General features: G+C 41.6%; 2 protein-coding genes across 2 annotated transcripts in view; both read left to right on the plus strand.

The window, feature by feature from the left end:
• The window catches only part of LOC310858630 (spectrin beta chain, non-erythrocytic 1-like), a 73,371-nt gene extending 62,936 nt beyond the window's left edge, over positions 1–10,435 (plus strand). Inside the window, exons 43-46 of the mRNA XM_083764823.1 lie at positions 1,769–1,974; positions 2,232–2,405; positions 7,995–8,037; positions 9,646–10,435. Coding sequence (XP_083620949.1) covers positions 1,769–1,974; positions 2,232–2,405; positions 7,995–8,037; positions 9,646–9,852 — 630 coding nt within the window. The 3' untranslated portion in view covers positions 9,853–10,435. The remainder of the gene's footprint in view (positions 1–1,768; positions 1,975–2,231; positions 2,406–7,994; positions 8,038–9,645) is intronic.
• Positions 10,436–19,211: 8,776 nt separating this feature from the next.
• Positions 19,212–27,500, plus strand: part of LOC310858631 (echinoderm microtubule-associated protein-like 6) — a gene marked incomplete at its 5' end in the record, with an annotated part of 64,486 nt that continues 56,197 nt past the window's right edge. Inside the window, 1 exon segment of the mRNA XM_083764824.1 lies at positions 19,212–19,408. Coding sequence (XP_083620950.1) covers positions 19,212–19,408 — 197 coding nt within the window.

Genomic DNA, 27,500 nt, shown 5'->3' on the forward strand with positions numbered 1-27,500 from the left:
GACTTCAACAACAGTCTGTACCTCTGCTGTACTTCGATCAGTGATGGAGGTGAAACCAAATAACCTTGGCACGTAGTCAGGATGTAGAGGATCATCACTCTTTTCCCCTTAAATAACAAAAACAACAAAAACATTTACTAGAAATATGATATTAATTTGTTTACATATATGGGGTGTTTTCACATATGTCCTGTTTCAGACATCAGCCTCAAAACAAACTCATCCGGGACGGGGCTGCCAAATCATTGTGAGATTATTTTTTTACATTAACCACTGGAACAATAGCATCCCTATTCTGGAGGGAACATTTGCAGAAAATAGCAGATCTACAAGCTCACAACATTGTTGGTGTAGAGCAGGGGTAGGCAGCTTTAACCACGGGTGCTAAGGGTGACCACTGGCACACACTGGAAATGCCAGTGTCTCACTCTAATGCCAGTCTGGCATTAGAGTGAGAGAGGATTAGCCTGCATGTCTGTAACTGTGTACAAATGGAACCAATGGACCCCATTGGACCCCAAATGGACCCTTCTTAGGAACCAAATGGACCTTACAGGTCTGTAACTCTGAGAGATGGAACCAAATGGACCCTTACAGCCTGAGTGTACAAATGGACACATGCAGGTCTGTAACTCTGACACTATGGGTCCATTTGGTTCCATTCGTACACTCTCAGAGTAAGTCCATTTGTGCAATAACAATCAAACGTTATGTGGGTCCTTGAAAAAAACAAACAAAAAAAGTTTGATATTAAACCACTGTAGTGGTTATCAGTGGACTCTTAATGTGTCATATAAATCAGTGTCATACGATATTCTGAGGGAAACCATGGAGACTTAACATTCAGTAACTGCAGGGTGTGTTGATCAATAAGAACATTAACATTAAAGTCTTTCCACGGACTCACGTAACATGTTGATGAGTAATTACTCCTGACCAGATCTCTTTCCGGGTAACGGACTATGTAAATCCACTAATTGGTCCACAAGAAGAGAACGGGACATTGTGTGAAAAGGCCCTTTTACATTGAACGTATGGTTTTACAAAAAAAGCAACATACCTGACACAAAGTGAAAGTGGCACCCCCAAATCCATGTAGCCCTGAAACATGACTACATCGGCGAAGTGCAGCGATCCATTTACTTCTTTTTTCTTTACATTTCGGCAGTCTGTAAAAGGATAGCTCCGAGTTCTTTTTTAATCTGTTTGTACAGTCAATCGCACAACGGCTCTTTCCCATTTTCCCAGTTTAGAGAATGAAAACAGCGTCGCAACAGTGAGTTGCTAGGTTGCTATGGACAACAAAAAGTTCTTCCGCATACGAAGACGTTACGCGCATACTCAAGGGAATAAAGCGGCTACGCGATTGGTCCACGTGACCAAAACCACACCACTCCCCTTGCACATATTATTACGCCTTGTAAGAAATAGTCCCGTTTTAGATCGCGGATTATAAAATAACTGCAGCGTCGGACGAGTAGAACTTTTTTATTTAGACTGTCTACCTATAAATCTCTTTTATGGAGAAAAAATTGTGTAGTCCCCCTTCCGTGGGAACGGACCTGAACGAAAAGGGACCTCACAACACGGCCTAACACACACACACACACACACACACACACACACACACACACACACACACACACACACACACACACACACACACACACACACACACAAAGGTGCAATCTAGAATCTAAAACATTATTTTGGTGTGTGTGTGTGCGTGTTTGCGTGCGTGCGTGCGTGTGTGTGTGTGCGCGTGCAGGACGTCTTGGTGAACGGAGGCGTGGTCGACACCAAGGACAGCCAATCACTGACTCCGCCTCCTCACGACTCCGCCCCCAACAACAAGGACAGCCAATCACTGTCTCTGCCTCCTCACGACTCCACCCCTAACTCCACCCCCCAGATGGAGGGCTTCCTGCACCGCAAGCACGAGTGGGAGGGGCCTAGCAAGAAGGCATCCAACAGGTACTAAAACTAATTAATATAGTCGACTAAAACAAGAAGGCCTCCAACAGGTACTAAAACTAATTAATATAGTCGACTAAAACAAGAAGGCCTTAATATTTTACTCATGATCAGAGCCTCTCCTCTCCTCTCCTCTCCTCTCCTCTCCTCTCCTCTCCTCTCCTCTCCTCTCCTCTCCTCTCCTCTCCTCTCCTCTCCTCTCCTCTCCTCTCCTCTCCCCTCCCCTCCCCTCCCTTCCCATCCTCCCCTCCCCTCAGGTCGTGGCACCATGTGTACTGTGTTGTGATTGGAGGGGAGCTGTCCTTCCATAAGGACGCTAGGGGGCGCTCTGTGGGGGTCCCGTACCACAACGAGTGTCCTGTGTCTCTGAGGGAGGCAGCGTGCGATGTGGCTTCACAGTACAAGAAGAAGAAACATGTCTTCAAGCTCAGGTTACACACTATACACTACACACTACACACTACACACTACACACTATACACTACACACTATACACTATACACTATACACTACACACTATACACTATACACTACATACTATACACTACACACTACACACTCGGGGGGATTGCGCGTCATCTTACCAAAACCTAACGTTCTCATGGAAGACAGTTGACTGGCCCTTAAATAGGCTACCCGCTGCTATAGGCCTATTATTGTTATATATCATTGACCTAAATGGGGTTATATCATTATCAACAATGATAGTATGATTTGTTTTTTTAACACTAGGAAGTCTGAAAAAATTTCACTACTACTCAGTCGGCTGAAAGGTCAGGGGGACCGTTTTTTTGGTGCGATTTGATTGGCCACTCTCTCCCCCACTCGTCCCTCTCCAGCTGGAGACGACATTGTTCAAGCCTGCATCCCATTTCCAACAAATTAAATCATATATGTTTCTAAACACATGTTTTCACTCCTAAAATGTATAAAACTAATAATACATGTGAAACATATTTTGCCGTTGCCCGTTAGTGCTATATTGCTTCATAGCCATGGAAGAGTGTCGCGTTGCTGCCTTTTGTTGTTTGTTTTTTCCTTCCACCCAGCAAAGAGCCAAGATCACTCGTCTTTTCTCATGTGTTATCGATGTAATTAATATATGTGACCCCACGCGATGTACAGACTGCTTGACTAGGCATGTAAACATGACATAATTGTATTAATGTTTAAGTGTAATGATGTTATTGACCGGATTATCCGTAGTCCTCCAGCCGTTAGCTTAAATTGCTAATATTATAAGCTAACCGCATTACTAATGCCAATGTATTGCGGTAAATGCGGCATGTCCGTGGTAAATTACTAATACACGTGAGTCGCGTTATATTTACCTAAATTACCAGCCAAAGTACATTCCAAATAAACAATTATTAGCCACGTTATGTTGTTATATCAGTTTAATTAATAAAAAACATTGCATTTCTTCTTCGTTGGTATAAGGGGAAATCTTGAAACACTTCCGCATTTCTTTGTCCCAACTTGCAAGTACATGAACCACATGACCGGGCTGTTTTCTGCCCCCTCAATATCGCAAACCAACTATTTTATAAGATGGCTCTCCGCATCATAAGTGCATAATACTTGTTTATTTGGAGTGAACATGACAATGACGAGTAAATAAATATTAATACGACTCCCGTGGATAAGTTATTTAGCCCGGACATTTCCGCATTTAGCTGAAAACGGGCTTAGTAGCCTACTATTATATTTGATTGATTGTGCCAAAGAATCGCGTCGGGTCAAACCGGCCATGCAAACGAAAACGTTTGGGAGCTGATAAAACACTTTCCGACTTTGTTTTACGTTTGGGTAGGCTAGAATTGCGTGTGTGTGTGTGGGGGGGGGGGGGGGGGAACTCTGCAGATGTATTTATTTTCCCCAGATGGTCTAAAAATTAGTTACTTTGACCAACGTATTACCAATCTTGTACACCATTGCTCACGAAAGCAACACCCTTGATCAAGCAGCCTAGTTCACAACTTCACATACATGACGAAATACGACATTAGAGTTATGTATTGTCATTTTTATATAGAGGGGGAAACATTATAGGCTACCCGTGTTATCGATGTAATTAATATATTTTTGATTGTTTGATTGATTGTGCCAAATAATCGCCTAGTTAGCTAGCTGTCTGTGTGTTGTGTGTTCTTTTTTTTCCCTCCACCCCTCTTTTCTTTAAATCATAACTCGCTAATTTTTTGCTCATTTAAAAAAATTCAAAATACCATGTAAACTACGAAATTGTGGCTTTCATTTGGTATATAAAACGGTTGTGTAGGCCCTCTCTACGAAACGATATCAAGTGAAAAGGAAATGTCGGGGAATCAATTTATAAAAGATACCATTATCAAGCAGCGCAAAAAAAAAAGGCGAGTGGGGGAGAAAGGGGGACGGCGGTCGATTGTGCCGATTATAGCCAGACTGAGTAAGAGATATATGCCTAAAATCATATTTACAAAACGTTTCAAATGGAGAAAAAAACAGAGATGATTTCAATCGAATATTTAGACAAAGTCATGCAAGGGGAACTTTCTCTGGACTCCATGGGCTAAGAAAATACACTTTTAAATCTCAAATCCGGTCAGAACGGCTGCTCCGACGTCGTAGTGTTAAAGGGTTAGGCTTATGTCTTTTTCATAAATTGCTTTGGACATGTGGAAAACTTAGTTAAACATGACACATTATAGGCACATTGACACATTAGGCATTAGGCCACTACTTTACCTGGATAACATCATATTTTAGTTTTGACATGACATAATAATCCTGTACCGTCACCGTGTAGCTTTTGGTTTCATTAGCACGATCGTGACAAAATAGCCTAGGCTGTAAACCCCTCCCCCCCCCCCGCGGAATCAGAAGCGTTTTCTAAGAGACGAGTAGGATACAAAGGCAGCCTGCCCTGAAAGGCAAGCATTTTGCATTCCAATGGGTCATTGAGCGTCGCGCTCTACGCGCAAAACGTTTCAAATGGAGAAAAAAACAGAGATGATTTCAATCGAATATTTAGACAAAGTCATGCAAGGGGAACTTTCTCTGGACTCCATGGGCTAAGAAAATACACTTTTAAATCTCAAATCCGGTCAGAACGGCTGCTCCGACGTCGTAGTGTTAAAGGGTTAGGCTTATGTCTTTTTCATAAATTGCTTTGGACATGTGGAAAACTTAGTTAAACACAGTGTTGGGCGCGTTACTTAAAAAAAGTAATTAGTTATAGTTACTAGTTACTTCTCCAAAAAAGTAACTGAGTTAGTAACTGAATTACTCTATTGTAAAAGTAACTAGTTACTAGGAAAAGTAACTATTTGCGTAACAAAAAGTTGTAATATGTCTAAGAATTTGGATTGTTTTTGGGAGCAGGTTTCACAAGGTGCATAGAGTAGAACAGCATAGACAGGTACTTACAAGTTACAACTTACACATAAGACATAATAACCTTTTGCCATGAGGGAGAAATAAACTTCAACTTCAATATATGTATTGCACTTCAATATGATATTTATTGAACCTCAACAGTAAACCAGGTGTAATTGCCTACACCAGTGGCTATCAAACTTTTTGGACCTCAAAAGTCCAACAACTTCAGACAAAACAACTGGTAGACAATACTGTCTAATTAAAGACACAAATTGGCTCAGAACTTAAGACAACTGGTCAGTGGTCAGTCACACACACACACACACACACACACACACACACACACACACACACACACACACACACACACACACACACACACACACACACAACGAGAGGCCCTCCCCTGCATCTCTCTCTATCTATCTATCTATCTCTCTCTCTCTCTCTCTCTCTCTCTCTCTCTCTCTCTCTCTCAAGCACGCATGCATGCAGTCAGGCTGTCAACAATAGCTTTAGCATTAGCATGGTCTGTGTAGCATCAAGCTTTCACAACTGACTGCTATGTTTGTTTTATTCTAACCGTGTGTGAAGCCCAACACACACCGGCTCCGTCCGACGCGGCGCGGCACGTTGCCGTGCGGCGCCGCCTGGAAAATAGAACTGATTCTATTGGCGCGCCAGGCGACGCGGCGGACGGAGCCGGTGTGTGTCGGCTTCATGTTTCCAGCAGCAGGAGGTGAAGCAGCAGCAGCAGCGCTGCCCCATTTCACACACGCACACACACACACAGAGTCACAGACACACACACTGTCTGCCGGCCCGTGGTAACAGAAAGCTTGGGGACGCTTAACATAATAACGGAGCACATTTCATTGCCAGTAACGGTAACTGCGTTGTAACGATGACAATTGTAATTAATTAGATTACCCGTTATTGAAAAAAATAACGACGTTAGGTAGCGCCGTTTGTTTAAACGCCGTTATACCCAACACTGGTTAAACATGACACATTATAGGCACATTGACACATTAGGCATTAGGCCACTACTTTACCTGGATAACATCATATTTTAGTTTTGACATGACATAATAATCCTGTACCGTCACCGTGTAGCTTTTGGTTTCATTAGCACGATCGTGACAAAATAGCCTAGGCTGTAAACCCCTCCCCCCCCCCCCCCCCCCACCCCCCCCGCGGAATCAGAAGCGTTTTCTAAGAGACGAGTAGGATACAAAGGCAGCCTGCCCTGAAAGGCAAGCATTTTGCATTCCAATGGGTCATTGAGCGTCGCGCTCTACGCGCAACGGCCATCAGGTCTGGTGTTTGTCCTCTTTTCTCTTTTCTCAGTGTTTTCAAATTGATTTTTATACGACGGGAAAACTTTGAATTCCCCTCTCGCGTACCAGTGGCACGCGGACCAGCGTACCACTGGTCAGGAACCTCTGCTATACACTATACACTATACAGTACACACTATACACTATGTATACACTATTATACTTCAAAAAATAGGAATTAAAAATTTCCAAAAAGGTAGCACATCCAAAAATTAAACAAGCGGGGGACAAGGTACTCACATTTCTATTTATTTATTGGCACACACCAAAAAGGAATGCTAGCGCGTTTCGGCTATGCAGCCTTCATCAGAGCATTATACTATACCACCATAGACTATACACCTTACCATAAACACGCTCAGGTGTTCCCTATATACTATACACTATAGACTATACACTACACAGCATACACTATACCACCATAGACCATACACTATACACTATAGTAGCATTATGAGATGTTGAATGTTTTGGGACAGTTTCTACATTTTAACACGTTGGTTGCCACCAAAGTCCTGAAACGCTAATTTTGCCTGTATCTAACTATCTAATGTATGCTACTTCCTCCCTAAACAACAGATGGCTATTCCTCCTTCGATTCGCGACGTCTCCTTCGATTTACGACGTCGTCTTAGATTTATCTTTTAATCGAGTCCCAGCCCTAGTTATTATATGTGACCAGTGCCAGTGATTTGAACCACAAGTCGGCAATAGTATAACTTCACTATAGAACAAAATAGATTCTCTCTTTTTTTTTGGTGGTTTTCGTTTTTAGCCACATTAACACAGTTGGAATGTTAAAGAATGTTTTTATTCCATCAGAAAGTCGTTTTAGTGTCATTAAGTCCTTGTAATTACGTTGCGAAAATGTCTCTATAATGAAAGACTATTTTCCGTATTTTGGGGGTGTGAACATTCCTGCACGTATTTACATAGAGCTGTTTCGATTGACCATACCTATGAATTGTTCTCCAGTTTCACGTAGCCGATCACCGCCCATAAGTACAACGTGTTCAGGCTGTTAGTAAACACAATATCATTCTTGTTGTTTGTTTGTGATCATGGCTAGTAACTTTGAATTGGAACGCTTGCTTAACGCTTTAAATGGACAGGCACAAGACGATCTCCTGGGAACATTTAATTCAGATTTCATGAAAGGTTACAGTGTGCAGTTTCATAATATGTAAAGAACTGAAAAATGACCATGGCCCCCTTGTATATTAAATCACTGGCACTGGTCACATATGTTAACGTCACATAGTGTGAATGTAAATACAAGTTATTGAAATTATTTCCTTCCTCTCCATCCCATCTCTCCAGAGTCGCCGATGGCAACGAGTATCTGTTCCAAGCCAAGGATGAAGTAAGACCCCCTATGTTCTATGATGATGATGATGTCATCATCAGAATCAACCCATGAAGTGTTAATTCAGTAGTGTTTTACGTGTGTGTCATGTGACCTAAAGAATAAGGTCGCGAATACAAGCGGCCGGAATGAGTTTTCTCCGACGGGTGGCTGGCATCTCCCTTAGAGATAGGGTGAGAAGTTCATCTCCCTTAGAGATAGGGTGATAAGTTCATCTCCCTTAGAGATAGGGTGAGAAGTTCATCTCCCTTAGAGATAGGGTGAGAAGTTCATCTCCCTTAGAGATAGGGTGAGAAGTTCATCTCCCTTAGAGATAGGGTGAGAAGTTCATCTCCCTTAGAGATAGGGTGAGAAGTTCATCTCCCTTAGAGATAGGGTGAAAGGAGTCAGCTTAGGTGGTTCGGGCATCTGGTTAGGATGCCTCTCGGGCGTCTCCCTAGGGAGGTCCTCGAGGCACGTCCCACTGGCAGGAGACCCCGGGGCAGACCAAGGCACAGTTGGAGGAAACATATTGACTCACTGGCCTTGGAACGTCTCGGAATCCCCCAGAAGGAAGTCACTAATGTTGCTCTGGAGAGGGAAGTCTGGAGCTCTCTGGTGGAGCTGTTTCCCCCGCAACCTGACTACGGATAAGCGGTTGAAGATGGATGGATATTTTATGACTTGTTTTATGATATTTTATGATATATTTTATGATATATTTAATTTATTTTATGATATATTTGATATATTTCATGATATATTTTGTGATATATTTCATATATTTCATATATTTCATATATTTCATATATTTCATGATTTATTTTATGATATATTTCATGATATATTTTATGATATATTTCATATATTTTATGATATATTTCATATTTCATGATATATTTTATAGTGAGGGGTATGATGTTGGTATGGTAGACCCGAAACCCTGTTGACTTTGGGGTACATCACTGAGTGAGTGAGTTGTTCTATTTATAGTGACTCATAGGAATAGACTATGTGACAACCAGGTATAGTCTGGTGACCACCGGAGAGACGGGTGACAGCCGGAATATAGACGGCACCCGTGTGAGCAGTATGGGTTAGCGCCCCAGCCTGTGTCCTCCGTGAGGAGGAAGCTAAACAAACCCTCTGTGAGGCCTTTAGGAGCCTAGAGCCTAGTCCTTCCACACACCAGAATCTGGTTCTCCCAGTCCCGGCAGATCAGTTCCGGAGCAACGGATAGTGTGGCCTTGCTCATTCCCTGATGGACTGATTGAGGGTAGCTACTGGGACGTAAGTAGGGATTTGATCAACCCCGGCTGGGTCGCCTGAGTGAGGGGTATGATGTTGGTAGACCCGAAACCCTGTTGACCTCAGGAAACATCAGTGAAGATACGTCCCAGGTGCATCCATGACATGTATTTTCAGTTATATATATTTCATATATTTTATGATATATTTTATACATTGTATATATTGTATGATATATTTTATATATTGTATGATAGTTATATGTTTTATGATTTATTTTATGATATATTTCATATATATTATGATTTATTTTATGATATATTTCATATATTTTAAGATACATTTTTTGATATATTTCATATATTTTATATATTTCAGGACGACATGTCCTCGTGGATCCAGGCCGTCCTGAATGCTGGCACCACCCCCTCCATCCCCTCCAGTAACCATAGCAACCAGAGCACCCCGGCATCCACCCGCGCCCACACCCTCCCCACCACCGGGACGGAGTCCTCCAGCCCCGGGACCAGACGGGACAAGGACAAGGACAAACGCTTCAGCCTGTTCAGCAAGAAGAAGCAATAACCATAGCAACCAGCCTGTAGCCTAGCAACCAGACGGATGCTAGGGGCCAGGTGGAGGCTAGGAGGTTGCGATGGATGCTAGGACGATTCAATGGAGAACTAGACCCTTCTGCGAGGGTTCACTGAAAAACTAGGTGGGCGCTAGGACAATTAGTTTTAATGAAGCAGCAGGCGGTTGCTAGGTGGTGTTAATGAAGGACCAGGTGGTTTTATAAGGGGTTTCTAGCAGGTTGCTGTATGCTTAGAATGGGTTGCTAGGTGGTGTTAAGGGGTTGATAGGTGGTGTTAAGTGGTTGCTAGGTGGTGTTAAGGGGTTGCTAGGTGGTGTTAAGTTGTTGATAGGTGGTGTTAAGTGGTTGCTAGGTGATGTTAAGGGGTGCTAGGTGGTAAGTGGTTGCTAAGTGGTGTAACCAAAGCCATGATGTTTCGTTAAACTTCCTGTTTGATCCGCTCAGTTCTCCTAGCGTTTGGTTGGTTGGTGGTTTCAGCCAATCACAGTGAAGCCCCGCCCCCTCCTGGTCCTTCAGTTGAAACCTCATCAAAGCGACGAATACGTGAATAAATCATCTGGTGAATAAATTATCTCGTGAAAAATTATCTCGTGATCACGCAAATAAATTATCTCGTGAATACGTGAATGAATTATCTTGTGAATACGCGAATAAATCATCTCGTGAATATGCGAATATATGAATACATTAACACGTGAATATTATGTGAAGCTAATCAAGGGGAGGAGTCGAGATGCGTTCACCTCGTTGAGCATGACGATGTCACTGATGATGTCACTGATGATGTCATGGCGTGGCATCTCTTTTCTATTGATTTTTCTATTTTATTTTTAAATTATTATTAAACATTTACGTCAACACTGGATTTAACTTTTTTTTTTTTTTTTTTTTTCTCAACGACCAAAAACCAGAATCATTGAATATCGACCAATCAGAGACATTTTGTTCGTTTGCCTCTTTTTGGGGGGGGAGGGGCGTCGCACCACAGGAGCTGCTCCCTGATTGGTTAAAAAAAAAAGAACTGGAACGGTTGCCGTGAATAACCAATCCTCATCGAGGGGGGAGTGGCCTCTGTGTGTGGACCTATCCTGTTCCTGCATGCGTTCATTTGGGTGCGCGTTCTTTGGTTGTTGTCATGACGGACCGCCTTTATCACATTCTGACCTGAGATCAGATTCATACGAGGTTTCCACTGGACACACACTGGTCTGATTAACCCATTCTGACCTGAGCTCAGATTCATACGAGGTTTCCACTGGACACACACTGGTCTGATGAACCCATTCTGACCTGAGATCAGATTCTAAAAAATGTCAGTCGTTCTTCGATTTAAAAAAAAATAGCAGACCTACAAGCTCATAGCGCGCCACTCGTGGCGCGCTATGAGCTTGTAGATCTGCTATTTTTCAATAGCTAAAGCATAACATGATGCTAACACCAAAATGGGTTCCCGTTCAGAATGGGTTAATTATTACAATTATGATTATGTGACCTCTGACCTTTATTATTATGATTATCTCTGACCTCTTTACGTTTCAAATTATTACACTAAGGATTATAACATCTATGTATTATATAAACACTTCAAAGCATCGATGTTTAATGCTAAAAATAAAAAAAATACTGAAATATATATAAATGATATATTTACTGCTACAAATCCAACTGTCCCTTAAAGGGCCACTTCAACCCCTTTTGCAACCAGATCTTATTTTAACCCATTTTCACCTGGGAACGGTTCTACAAAATGTCTTCTAAACCTAACCTAACGGTTTTCTGAAAACCCCCTCATGTTTCTGTGTCAGCGGTTCTCAAACATTTCCATGTCAAGGACCCCCAAGATTATTGCGAACGCAGTGATTGCGAACGCAATGAGCACTAACTATGAGACCCTGCAGATCATGTCTGTGTGTGTGTCTGTCTGTCTGTGTGTCTGTCTGTCTGTGTGTCTGTCTGTCTGTGTGTCTGTCTGACTGTCCCGCTGTGACACCACCCGCCCGCTACCAGAGGGCGCAGCTGTAGCACACACACACACACACAGTAGAAAACTTTCACAAAAAAATTACTAACTAAAAAGGGAAACAAAAGTACATAATTTAGTACGTAATTTATTCTAATTGTTGTTATTGCAATTTACGAGCTGCGTTCGCTTCCCGCGTTTGCGCGTCTTACTTGTATGTAATTGGCCGCTGACCCCCATCTGAAAACATCTTGTTCCAGGGACCCCCCCCCCAGAATCACATATTTGAGTTAAAAACGTTGGCTCTGAAAGAATATATATTCCGAGGTTTGCGCCACATTTTCACGATAAAAAAAAAAAAATCAACAGCTAAAGTATAACATAACGCTCAAAACACCAAAAGGGGTTCCCGTTCAGAATGGTTTAACAATGTTTTGGAGACAAACACCTTCCTGGAGGTTTTTTTTGTGTGTAATAAAATGTGTTTTTTTTTAGATATTTCAGTATTTCAAAGAGTCCATGGGCTCCATGATGTCATCGACACTGGACTCACTTACTTCCTGGACTACATGTTGTCTCAGTAAAACAGCCCCTCCCCCCTATATCCACAAGGAGGAGCAGTGCACCAAAGCATTATGGGAATTGTAGTCCAGGAAGGAAGTGAGCCAAGGGCAGTGTCCATGACATCATGGAGTCCATGGACACTTTAACCCATTTTGGGCGGGAACCCCTTTTGGTGTTATCATTATGTTATGCTTTAGCTATTGAAAAACAGCAGATCTACAAGCTCATAGCGCGCCACCGAGTGGCGCGCTACGAGCTTGTAGGTCTGCTATTTTAGAAAAATCGAAGAACGACTGACATAGAAACATAGCTTTTTCAGAAAACTATCAGGATGTAGAAGACATTTTTATAATCTGATTTCAGGTCAGAATGGGTTAAAATACTAAAATATCTAAAAACACAAAGATTACCCACCTAAACTCCCCCCCCCCCCCCCAAGGGAAGTGTTCCTTGTCTCCCAAACAACATTAAAATCAGATCTGGTTGAAAAAAGGGCCCTTTAAGACCATGCGGTCGCTTGCTTGTCTCCTCGCCATCCCTGCGCTCTCTCTGTCAAACTGTCTATCGACCACAGGGGGGCGCTCTCTGTCAAACTGTCTATCGACCACAGGGGGGCGCTCTCTGTCAAACTGTCTAAACCAGTGTTGATTTCGTCGATTACCTTTTTCCACTGATGAAAACTAAATGAAAACTAAGCTACGGTGACTAAAACTGAGACTAAATATACTGACGACATGATGACTAAACCTGAGACTAAATATACTGACGACATGATGACTAAAACTGAGACTAAATATACTGACGACATGATGACTAGAACTGAGACTAAATATACTGACGACATGATGACTAAAACTGAGACTAAATATACTGACGACATGATGACTAAAACTGAGACTAAATATACTGACGACATGATGACTAAAACTGAGACTAAATATACTGACGACATGATGACTAAAACTGAGACTAAATATACTGACGATTTCCTCAACAAATAGAAACCAGACTAAAATGTTAGGAAGGGACTAGTGGACAAGAGATCCAGTATAAGTCATTTTACACTTGGTTGCATGCTGAAAATAGCAAATATACAAGCGTAAAATCAGTCATTACGACAGCATCAAGGCCTGCCAAAATACATTATAGTCTACTACCATCTTATGATATAGTCGACTGAAACTAGACTAACACTAAAACATTCCAGGTGACTAAAATGTGACTAAAACTAGAGACTATGACTAAAACTAAAATCAAAATTTGCTGCCAAAAACAACACTCCTAGAGCGCTCTCTCTCTCTCTCATACTGTATATTGACCACAGGGGGCGCTCTCTCTCTCTCCCTGTCATACTGTATATCCACTCACTGTATCCTACTGTACGATGGATGCGATAAATAGCGCCATCTGCTGCACAATCACTGCGTAACTAACTATGCTCTATAGAAAGGTCTGTCTCTCCATGTATAGAGAGCAGAGACCTAGACCCACTGCAACCTGTAGTCTCTCTACCATCTCTCTCTCTCTCTCTCTCTCTCTCTCTCTCTCTCTGTGTTAAACATGTGCTATATATGTCATTAAATGCTTTTAAACTTTAATATGTTGTGTTGTGTTTACGTGTGTGTGTGTGTGTGTGTGTGTGTAAAATTCAAGTTTACAGGGCCGTTGTACTCAGTGCAAACAACCTGATGTCCCTCAGGGTCCCCCAGGGGTCCCTGGGAGAGTTCCAGGGACCCCTCAGGGACCCCCGGACCCCCTGGAACTCCCTCAGGGACCCCTGGGGGTCCCCGGACCCCCCGTTGGGAACCCCTGCTCTAGAAGAGGGTTATTGTGTCATTCCCAATCCTTTTAGAGAGTCTTACGTTCTGCAGGTCAAGAGGCCATATGGAGCAGATTAGCTTAAGAGTACATGTACTCTTAAGTACATGTACTGTACTTATTACTGTATTTAGTAACTCTAGAACTGGTTCTATCGGCGCGCCAGGCGAGGCGTCAGCGTGCGTCGGACACCGCCGGTGTGCGATAGGTTCATTGAAAATAACGGAGGCGGCTGTTTTGACGCGCGGCGGTCGCAGACGGTGTGTGATGGGCTTTACTTAGCCCATTTAGGCCTGACCTCGACATTTATAAAATGTCTTCTAAATCCTGACGTTTTTTTCTGTCAGGATTTGTGCCACATTTTCACTATTTTTCAAAAATAGCAGACCTATACAAGCTCGTGCTATGAGCTTGTATATCTGCTATTTCTTCAATAGCTAAACTATAACAACATGCTTAGTTAAAACACCAAAAGGGGTTACCACCGTCCAGAATGGGTTAAGTATATTTATCACTTCACTGGAGGATGTCTACTCCATTACATCTCAGAGGTGATGTACAGGTTTTTTTTATTATAATTATTTTTTACGAGTATGTCCTGGTGAATCCCACCAACGTTCCAGCAGTGTTGACTTCGTCGACTTAAGGGCCTTGCAAACGATAAAACACACCTATAGTTCATTTTCAACGAGACCTGCGTTTTTGCTCGGAGAAGTCGCGGTGCGACGACGCAGGCGTCTTTACGTTAGCGCGGTCCGGTGAATTTAGAGGAGACCTGTCGTTGATCCAGACCTGGAGGAGACCTGTGTTGCTTCACGTTAACTAAGACGAGAAAATGTTCGTCTACCTTTTTTTCACTGACGAAAACTAAATTTAAACTAAATGAACACTAAGCTACGGTGACTAAAACTAAGACTAAATATACTGACAATTTCGTCAACAAATAAAAACTAGACTAAAATGTTAGGAAGGGGACTAGTGGACAAGAGATCCAGTATGAGTCATTTTACACTTGGTTGCACGCTGAAAATGTCATTACGACGGCATCAAGGCCTGCCAAAATACATTTTAGTCGACTAACACTAAAGCATTCCAGGTGAATGAAAATTATTGGAGAGACTATGACTAAAAATAAAATAAAAATGTGCTTCCAAAAACAACACTGCGTTCTATAGGATAGACCCGCCTCCATTTGTCTGATTGGCTCCCGGACCTTACCATGTGTCTGATTGGTGGCCAAGGACTGTCGATCACAGAGCCTACTGGCCAATCACAGCATGAGGGTTAACTTGTTCCGCCATCAGTGAGTCAGACTGGAAGAACCAATATTGACCTGTTATTAATAGACTGTGTGTGCGTGTGCGTGTGCGCGTGCGTGCTCACTTTAACACAGACCTATGTTATGTGTATGTTCTCACAATTCAATATATCTTAATGTATTAGTTTTAGATGTGCAAGTAGCTTTACAACTAAAACAATATAAGCAATATATCTATATTCTCCTATAGTTAAAGACATTAATTCATGATTTCTAAACATTAACATACTCTAACCACAACCACATTTAGTTTATGAATACTAAACATTAACATACACTAACCACAACCACATTTAGTTTGATTACTAAACATTAACATACACTAACCACATCCACATTTAGTTTGATTACTAAACATTAACATACACTAACCACAACCACATTGTCCACTTGACAATGCATTGTGAGCTTGTAGATCAGCTATTTTCCAAACATGTGTACTAGGCTCTATAGTGAAATGTCTCTAAATGTTATGATGAATTGAACAAGCTGGACCCTCGTGTAAACAAGTGTAATGCTTTATTTTTATTTATTTTTGTATTGAGTTGTGCTTGAAATGTAGGCCTACTGTAATTCTGCAAACTGTTAATACATACTTCAATCAATCAATCTATCAATCAATACTTTTACTTTGGATACTTTAAGTATATTTGTATACGAATACTTCAGTATGTTTACTTGTAACAGAGTAAATCTACATTGCAGTATTGACATACTTTTTTTTTTTTATTTAAGTAAAAATCACCCCGAGTACTTTTTATTCCCACCACCACCTGATCAGCAGCAGCACCTCGGACAGCGCCCCACAAGCTCCTCCCCCTAGCTGGGACTTGTAGTTATTTCTCTCGCAGAGCACCGTCCGAGTCACGGCAATAAAAACTACACATCCCACAATCCTTCACGGCACGTCACTATGATAATCAACCAAGCAGGCTTTACACAGGAGCGTAAGCAAGCGGTGTTGCCATGTCTGCCTCATTATAAGCGACTTTGAGCTTGTCTTTCTGTAAAGTGAATGATTGATTGAAGTACTTTATTCATTAACAGTTTTTTAAATGTCTTAACAGTTTGCAGAATTACAGTACATTTCAAGCACAACTCAGTACAGAGACTGTTAACTGTGAGTGGACGACCCAATTAAGCATTACACTTGTTTACAAGAGCGTCCACCTTGTTCAATTCATCAAAACATTTAGAGACGTTGAGGTCACTTTCAGTAGAGGGCGCCAGTCCACAGGTTCATGTACTTTTTTTATTTGCATTGAAAAAAATCCTCATAGGGGGATTTTAGGTCGCTTCATAGCCTATATATATATTTTTTCATATTAAAACAATAAATCTCCCCCCCCCCCCCCCCCCCTTAGGGGGGAAAATAGCTACAAGCTCACAACGCGTTGCGCGTTTGTAGATCTCCTATTTTCAACAAATGTCCTGCTATGAATATTAGATTTAAAACGTGGCTTTGTTTTCTTTCGCTCATTTCTGTCACACAACCTGGCAACCCGCTGGTAAGTAAGAGTTCAGCCTGTATTCCCGACGCCGCTACGCTCCCAGCGTTGGGCCAACGTATAGCAGCCGATACCGACCAACCGTACGTTAAAAAGAATCCCCCCGTCCGTGGATTATTTATTATCGCCGTTTTTATACTCTCTATTTTCTTATTATCGTTGCCTTGTTTTTCTATTTGTATTTTTGTAGGTCTCAACCTGTCGGTTGGTTTCATCCTGAACTCGACGCTATAGCTGTTTGGAGAGAAAAATAAATAAAATAGACAGAATAAATCTGAGCTCTTTTTTTTAATCCTATGGTTTCAAACGGAGATCCTCCTCCTTCACCACGAGCTTCGATTTTTATATAAACCTTTAAAACAACCCGACTAATTAATTCCTGCTTTTGATTCGGGTTGTTCTGAGCCTTATTTCATTTATTTATATTTTTTGTATTATTTTGTGGTCTCTTGGAGCAGTAGTATGCAGCATTCTGGCTGTCTGACAGGTAGGGATGAGATTAAATCCTATAACAGAATGGACACTATTAATGTAATATATAGCGTTTATTGAGCCTTCTATGCATCATAAATATACATCTATTCATTCATAGTTTGTGTTGATTCTGTGTCATCATTTGGTTATAATCCCACTTCTCATTGTAAATGTGTGTGCACACACAGCCCTGGTGTAGACATGCTGTCATTATGAAGAAGACTGCAATATGACTATATCACATTTAACACTGTTACTGAACACACACTATGATTATTGTCACAATATAGAGCTATTTAGCACTGTTACTGAACACACTCTATAGCAATGATTACTGTCACAATATAGAGCTATTTAACACTGTTACTGAACACACACTCTATAGCAGTGATTACTGTCACAATATAGAGCTATTTAACACTGTTACTGAACACACACTCTATAGCAGTGATTACTGTCACAATATAGAGCTATTTAACACTGTTACTGAACACACACTCTATAGCAGTGATTACTGTCACAATATAGAGCTATTTAACACTGTTACTGAACACACTATAGCAATGATTACTGTCACAATATAGAGCTATTTAACACTGTTACTGAACACACTATAGCATTGATTACTGTCACAATATAGAGCTATTTAACACTGTTACTGAACACACTCTATAGCAATGATTACTGTCACAATATAGAGCTATTTAACACTGTTACTGAACACACTATAGCATTGATTACTGTCACAATATAGAGCTATTTAACACTGTTACTGAACACACTATGATTACAGTCACAATTTAGAGCTATTTAACACCGTTACTGAACACACACACTATAGCAATGATTACTGATTATCATTCACACACACATTCACACAGCTTTACATAGATTGTGCATTACATTCATCCATTCACACACACATCCACACACCTTTACATAGATTGTGCATTACATTCATCCATTCACAGACACACACATTCACACACCGATGGTGGAGGAAACCATGCAAGGCACCAACCAGCACATCGGGAGCAATCAGGGTTTCAGAGTCATGCTCAAGGACACTTCCACACTAACTCTGGGGGAGCGCACAGGGATCGAACTGGGAACCTTGCGGTTACCATGCGGCCACTCTACCGCTGACCCGTAGTGGCCACTCTACCACTGACCCACCGCCGCCCCCTATTGTTTGAATTGTCATCATGTCTCGTTTCCTTTTCAGAGAGTTGAATTGTCCTCATGTCTTGTTTCCTGTTGAGAGAGTTGAATTGTCTCGGGCGCCTCCCTAGGGAGGTCCTCGACGCACGTCCCACTGGGAGGAGACCCCGGGGCAGACCAAGGCGCAGTTGGAGGAAATACATCGACTCACTGGCCTTGGAACGTCTCGGAATCCCCCCAGGTGGAAGTCACTAATGTTGCTCCGGAGAGGGAATTCTGGAGCTCTCTGGTGGAGCTGTTGCCCCCCGCGACCCGACTACGGATAAGCGGTTGAAGATGGATGGATGGATGGATGGAATTGTCCTTATGTGTTCTCTCTGTTCCACAGGGTGGATGAATGGATGAATGAATGAACGAACGATCGAACGAACGCCAGCTGAGTGGCTGTTGTGGGCGTGTGTCTCTCTCGTTGTGGTCGTTGTTGGAGGGGGTGTGTCTGGGTGCTGAAGCGGGCGTGTCCTCCGGGCGGCGGTGGTGGCGGTGGTGATGTCGGATAAGACGGCCCCTCGATGCCAGCTGCGTCTGGAGTGGATCCACGGGTACCGCGGCCACCAGTGTCGCAACAACCTGTTCTACACGGCCGGAAAGGACGTGGTTTACTTCGTGGCCGGAGTGGGCGTGGTCTACAGCACCAGAGACCACGCCCAGAAGTTCTACCTGGGACACAACGATGACATCATCAGGTGAGGCGTCGTCGTCATAACATCACCGTAATAATAATAATAATAATAATAACTAGAAAAGTCACAATTTATTTTTTTTAATTGCAAAGTGTGGTTGAGTCGCTTACATAGACATGAATGAAGGTATAGAGTAGGCTTGGGCAATATACCGATATTACCGTTTACCGCAATATTTGAAATCAAGTATATATAAGAGTATATAAATAATACTCAATAAAAAATCAATAAAAATCAATACCGGCCAAGCCTAGTATAGAGCATCGCAGTCCCGCCCCCTTTCATGACGACACCAGGCTCAGTCACGCCCCCTTTCATGACGACACCAGGCCCAGTCCCGCCCCCTTTCATGTCGACAATGAACGGGAATTAATTTCCGGGTCTCTCGAGGGTCACGGTCGCATCCCTTAATCAGACCAGTGTGTGTCCAGTGGAAACCTCGTATGAATCTGATCTCAGGTCAGAATGGGTTAAAAGCCGGCGCTCGTAGCCTCGTAAAGGCAGTGACGTGCAGCCACAGGTTCTCTGTCTGACGTCTCCCCTCTGCTCTGTAAACATTATGGGAAACTCATTCTATCGTCTCCCCTCTGCTCTGTAACAGTGTTGTTTTCGTCGACTAAAACTAAGACGAAGAATGTTCGTCGACTACCTTTTTCCACTGACGAAAACAAATGGAAACTAAATTAAAACTAAGCTATGATGACTAAAACTAAGACTAAATATACTGACAATTTTGTCGACAAATAAAAACTAGACTAAAATGTTAGGAAGGGACTAGTGGACAAGAGATCCAATATAAGTCATTTTACACTTGGTTGCATGCTGAAAATAGCTGATCTACAAGCTCGATCTACGAGGTCACAACGCGTCGCAACGCGACGCGTTGTGAGCTCGTAGATCGGCTATTTTCAGCAAGTGTAAAAACAGTCATTATGACGGCCTCAAGGCCCGCCAAAATACATTTTAGTCGACTAAATCAACTGTAGATTTAGTCGACTAAAATCTTATGACATTTAGTCGACTAAAACTAGACTAACACTAAGACATTCCAGGTGACTAAAATGTGACTAAAACTAAATGAACACAGCTCTGTAAACATTATGCATGGGTAACTCATTCTATCGTCTCCTCTCTGCTCTGTAAACATTATGGGTAACTCATTCTATCGTCTCCTCTCTGCTCTGTAAACATTATGGGTAACTCATTCTATCGTCTCTCTGCTCTGTAAACATTATGGGAAACTCATTCTATCGTCTCCTCTCTGCTCTGTAAACATTATGGGAAACTCATTCTATCGTCTCCTCTCTGCTCTGTAAACATTATGGGAAACTCATTCTATCGTCTCTCTGCTCTGTTAACATTATGGGTAACTCATTCTATCGTCTCTCTGCTCTGTAAACATTATGGGAAACTCATTCTATCGTCTCTCTGCTCTGTTAACATTATGGGTAACTCATTCTATCGTCTCTCTGCTCTGTTAACATTATGGGTAACTCATTCTATCGTCTCTCTGCTCTGTAAACATTATGGGTAACTCATTCTATCGTCTCCTCTCTGCTCTGTAAACATTATGGGAAACTCATTATATCGTCTCTCTGCTCTGTAAACATTATGGGTAACTCATTCTATCGTCTCTCTGCTCTGTAAACATTATGGGAAACTCATTCTATCGTCTCTCTGCTCTGTAAACATTATGGGAAACTCATTCTATCGTCTCTCTGCTCTGTAAACATTATGGGAAACTCATTCTATCGTCTCTCTGCTCTGTAAACATTATGGGTAACTCATTCTATCGTCTCTCTGCTCTGTAAACATTATGGGAAACTCATTCTATCGTCTCCTCTCTGCTCTGTAAACATTATGGGAAACTCATTCTATCGTCTCTCTGCTCTGTTAACATTATGGGTAACTCATTCTATCGTCTCTCTGCTCTGTAAACATTATGGGAAACTCATTCTATCGTCTCTCTGCTCTGTTAACATTATGAGTAACTCATTCTATCGTCTCTCTGCTCTGTTAACATTATGGGTAACTCATTCTATCGTCTCTCTGCTCTGTAAACATTATGGGTAACTCATTCTATCGTCTCCTCTCTGCTCTGTAAACATTATGGGAAACTCATTATATCGTCTCTCTGCTCTGTAAACATTATGGGTAACTCATTCTATCGTCTCTCTGCTCTGTAAACATTATGGGAAACTCATTCTATCGTCTCTCTGCTCTGTAAACATTATGGGAAACTCATTCTATCGTCTCTCTGCTCTGTAAACATTATGGGAAACTCATTCTATCGTCTCTCTGTTCTGTAAACATTATGGGTAACTCATTCTATCGTCTCTCTGCTCTGTTAACATTATGGGAAACTCATTCTATCGTCTCCTCTCTGCTCTGTAAACATTATGGGAAACTCATTCTATCGTCTCTCTGCTCTGTAAACATTATGGGAAACTCATTCTATCGTCTCTCTGCTCTGTTAACATTATGGGTAACTCATTCTATCGTCTCTCTGCTCTGTAAACATTATGGGAAACTCATTCTATCGTCTCTCTGCTCTGTTAACATTATGGGTAACTCATTCTATCGTCTCTCTGCTCTGTAAACATTATGGGTAACTCATTCTATCGTCTCTCTGCTCTGTTAACATTATGGGTAACTCATTCTATCGTCTCTCTGCTCTGTAAACATTATGGGTAACTCATTCTATCGTCTCCTCTCTGCTCTGTAAACATTATGGGAAACTCATTATATCGTCTCTCTGCTCTGTAAACATTATGGGTAACTCATTCTATCGTCTCTCTGCTCTGTAAACATTATGGGAAACTCATTCTATCGTCTCTCTGCTCTGTAAACATTATGGGAAACTCATTCTATCGTCTCTCTGCTCTGTAAACATTATGGGAAACTCATTCTATCGTCTCTCTGTTCTGTAAACATTATGGGTAACTCATTCTATCGTCTCTCTGCTCTGTTAACATTATGGGAAACTCATTCTATCGTCTCCTCTCTGCTCTGTAAACATTATGGGAAACTCATTCTATCGTCTCTCTGCTCTGTAAACATTATGGGTAACTCATTCTATCGTCTCTCTGCTCTGTTAACATTATGGGTAACTCATTCTATCGTCTCTCTGCTCTGTTAACATTATGGGTAACTCATTCTATCGTCTCTCTGCTCTGTTAACATTATGGGTAACTCATTCTATCGTCTCCTCTCTGCTCTGTAAACATTATGGGAAACTCATTCTATCGTCTCTCTGCTCTGTAAACATTATGGGAAACTCATTCTATCGTCTCTCTGCTCTGTAAACATTATGGGAAACTCAATCTATCGTCTCTCTGCTCTGTAAACATTATGGGAAACTCATTCTATCGTCTCTCTGCTCTGTAAACATTATGGGAAACTCATTCTATCGTCTCTCTGCTCTGTAAACATTATGGGAAACTCATTCTATCGTCTCCTCTCTGCTCTGTAAACATTATGGGAAACTCATTCTATCGTCTCTCTGCTCTGTAAACATTATGGGTAACTCATTCTATCGTCTCTCTGCTCTGTAAACATTATGGGAAACTAATTCTATCGTCTCTCTGCTCTGTAAACATTATGGGTAACTCATTCTATCGTCTCTCTGCTCTGTAAACATTATGGGTAACTCATTCTATCGTCTCCTTTCTGCTCTGTAAACATTATGGGAAACTCATTCTATCGTCTCTCTGCTCTGTTAACATTATGGGTAACTCATTCTATCGTCTCCTCTCTGCTCTGTAAACATTATGGGAAACTCATTCTATCGTCTCCTCTCTGCTCTGTAAACATTATGGGAAACTCATTCTATCGTCTCTCTGCTCTGTAAACATTATGGGTAACTCATTCTATCGTCTCCTCTCTGCTCTGTAAACATTATGGGAAACTCATTCTATCGTCTCCTCTCTGCTCTGTAAACATTATGGGAAACTCATTCTATCGTCTCCTCTCTGCTCTGTAAACATTATGGAAAACTCATTCTATCGTCTCCTCTCTGCTCTGTAAACATTATGGGTAACTCATTCTATCGTCTCCTCTCTGCTCTGTAAACATTATGGGTAACTCATTCTATCGTCTCTCTGCTCTGTAAACATTATGGGTAACTCATTCTATCGTCTCCTCTCTGCTCTGTAAACATTATGGGTAACTCATTCTATCGTCTCTCTGCTCTGTAAACATTATGGGAAACTCATTCTATCGTCTCCTCTCTGCTCTGTAAACATTATGGGTAACTCATTCTATCGTCTCTCTGCTCTGTAAACATTATGGGTAACTCATTCTATCGTCTCTCTGCTCTGTAAACATTATGGGTAACTCATTCTATCGTCTCTCTGCTCTGTAAACATTATGGGTAACTCATTCTATCGTCTCTCTGCTCTGTTAACATTATGGGAAACTCATTCTATCGTCTCCTCTCTGCTCTGTTAACTTTATGGGAAACTCATTCTATCGTCTCCTCTCTGCTCTGTTAACTTTATGGGAAACTCAATCTATCGTCTCTCTGCTCTGTTAACATTATGGGTAACTCATTCTATCGTCTCTCTGCTCTGTAAACATTATGGGTAACTCATTCTATCGTCTCTCTGCTCTGTTAACATTATGGGAAACTCATTCTATCGTCTCCTCTCTGCTCTGTAAACATTATGGGAAACTCATTCCATCGTCTCCTCTCTGCTCTGTAAACATTATGGGTAACTCATTCTATCGTCTCTCTGCTCTGTAAACATTATGGGTAACTCATTCTATCGTCTCCTCTCTGCTCTGTAAACTTTATGGGTAACTCATTCTATCGTCTCCTCTGCTCTGTAAACATTATGGGTAACTCATTCTATCGTCTCTCTGCTCTGTAAACATTATGGGTAACTCATTCTATCGTCTCCTCTCTGCTCTGTTAACATTATGGGAAACTCATTCTATCGTCTTTTTGCTCTGTTAACATTATGGGTAACTCATTCTATCGTCTCTCTGCTCTGTTAACATTATGGGTAACTCATTCTATCGTCTCTCTGCTCTGTAAACATTATGGGTAACTCATTCTATCGTCTCCTCTCTGCTCTGTTAACATTATGGGTAACTCATTCTATCGTCTCTCTGCTCTGTTAACATTATGGGTAACTCATTCTATCGTCTCTCTGCTCTGTAAACATTATGGGTAACTCATTCTATCGTCTCTCTGCTCTGTAAACATTATGGGTAACTCATTCTATCGTCTCTCTGCTCTGTAAACATTATGGGTAACTCATTCTATCGTCTCTCTGCTCTGTAAACATTATGGGTAACTCATTCTATCGTCTCTCTGCTCTGTAAACATTATGGGAAACTCATTCTATCGTCTCTCTGCTCTGTTAACATTATGGGTAACTCATTCTATCGTCTCTCTGCTCTGTTAACATTATGGGTAACTCATTCTATCGTCTCTCTGCTCTGTTAACATTATGGGAAACTCATTCTATCGTCTCTCTGCTCTGTTAACATTATGGGAAACTCATTCTATCGTCTCTCTGCTCTGTAAACATTATGGGTAACTCATTCTATCGTCTCTCTGCTCTGTTAACATTATGGGAAACTCATTCTATCGTCTCTCTGCTCTGTTAACATTATGGGTAACTCATTCTACCGTCTCTCTGCTCTGTTAACATTATGGGAAACTCATTCTATCGTCTCTCTGCTCTGTAAACATTATGGGTAACTCATTCTATCGTCTCCTCTCTGCTCTGTAAACATTATGGGAAACTCATTCTATCGTCTCCTCTCTGCTCTGTAAACATTATGGGAAACTCATTCTATCGTCTCCTCTCTGCTCTGTAAACATTATGGGAAACTCATTCTATCGTCTCTCTGCTCTGTTAACATTATGGGAAACTCATTCTATCGTCTCTCTGCTCTGTAAACATTATGGGTAACTCATTCTATCGTCTCCCCTCTGCTCCGTTAACTTTATGGGTAACTCTTTCTATTCTAAGAACCTGGGGGTTATTATTGATTCTGAAGTGAATTTTAATTCACACATTAATCATGTTACCAAGATTGCCTTTTTTCACCGTAGAAATATTGCACGAATCAGAGCCTATTTGTCCTTGGACGATGCAAAAACGCTAATCCACGCCTTTTTTTTTCTCGGCTTGATTACTGCAATGCACTTTTTTCAGGACTGCATAAGAAAACAACTGACAGATTACAACTTGTCCAAAATTCAGCAGGCAGAGTTTTAACTAGAACTAAGATGAGAGAACATATTACTTCAGTTTTGGCATCACTGCACTGGCTTCCGGTTGTTTTTAGGATTGATTTTAAAATTATTTTACTTGTCTATAAAGCTCTCAATGGTCTCACGCCTTCCTATCTACATGACTGCGTGCCTAAATATGTCCCAAACCGCCCCCTAAGGTCTTCCACTGCTGGCCTGCTCGCTTTGCCTAAAAAAATGGCAACTAAAGAATACGGGGAAGCAGATTTTTGCTTCTACGGGCCGTCGGCATGGAACAAGCTCCCACTGTACCTTCGTCAGGCAGCCTCTGTAGACATTTTTAAAGCTCAGCTCAAGACCCACTTCTACAACATTGCTTTTAATTGATCTTTTATTTTTTATTTTTGTTATTCATGTCCTCACTGTATTGCATTACTGCTTGTTTTTAATGTCGTTGCCTTGCTTTTCTTTTATTCTCCATTGTTCTGTAAAGCACTTTGAGCTGCATTTCATGTCATGAAAGGTGCTATACAAATAAAGTGTTATTATTATTATTATTATTATTATTATTATTATTATTATCGTCTCTCCTCTGCTCTGTTAACATTATGGGAAACTCATTCAAGTGGTAAATTAAATGTGAAATACATCCTCTATTGAGAAAACAACCATAATATATATATATATATATGTTGACAAAGACACTTCAGGTAGACAAAACAGGAAAGGGCGCACACCAGTGTTGGTGAGGTGCTGGCCTAAGGCAGTAAATAGGTAAAAAAGAGAAAAAGGCCGCTCACTCGTAGCCACGATGCTGTATATTTATTAGTATCCAACGTTTCGGCCTTTCGGCCTTCTTCAGGGAATACACAAGCCATTATGACAAACACACACTTATAGGGGAGCAACAACAGGTGGACTCCATAGGGGGTGTGGTCGTCATCAGGAAAAACCAATCGAGTGATTGGGAAGCTATTTCGAGGCAAATCGTGAAAATGTGGTGCAAATCTTTGAATATATATTCTTTCAGAGCCAACATTTTTAACCCATTCTGACCTGAGATCAGATTCATACGAGGTTTCCGCCGGACACACACTGGTCCTGATGAACCCATTCTGACCTGAGATCAGATTCTAAAAATGTCAAGTCGCTCTTCGATTTTTCAAAAATAGCAGACCTACAAGCTCGTATCGCGCCACTTGGTGGCGCGATATGAGCTTGTAGATCTGCTATTTTTAAATAGCTAAAGCAGGGTTCCCCAATTAATTTTCCTCAAGGGCCATATTTTGACTAGCGTACCAGGCTGGGGGCCGAGTCTGCACGCGCGAGGTCGAGGTCTTGCCCTGAAAATTCATTTTCAGGGCAAGACCCCATTTGAAAAGGATGCCCAGTTTGACATGCATAGGCTACTGACCCCCGTTTAATGCCATTTATATCTGGGACCCTTAAAAAAAAAAAAAAAAAAAAATTGTGGAAATTCTTTCATGGGCCACAAGGGGGCGCTCTGTGGGCCGCAAATGGCCCGCGGGCCGCCTATTGGGGTACCCTGAGCTAAAGCATAACATGATGCTGACACCAAAATGGGTGCCCGGTCAGAATGGGTTAACTCAAATCGTTGCTTCTGGGGGGGTCCCTGGAACAACATATTTTCAGATGGGGGTCGGCGGCCAAATACATATATTTTCGGGGGTCCTTGACATGAAAATGTTTGAGAACGACATAGAAACATAGGGTTTTTCAGAAAACTGCCAGGATTTAGAATGAATTTGTAGAATCGTCCTCAGGTCTAAATGTGTTAAAAAGAAGGAAGAACTTTATATTTGAAGTGAAGCTAAAACCATGACAGAGTTTTACCACATTGAGGCAGAAACGTGTCCATGCTGTCTG

This window comes from Protomyctophum parallelum (assembly GCF_964188405.1).
Source record: "Protomyctophum parallelum genome assembly, chromosome: 5".
NCBI classification, from domain to species: Eukaryota; Metazoa; Chordata; class Actinopteri; order Myctophiformes; family Myctophidae; genus Protomyctophum; species Protomyctophum parallelum.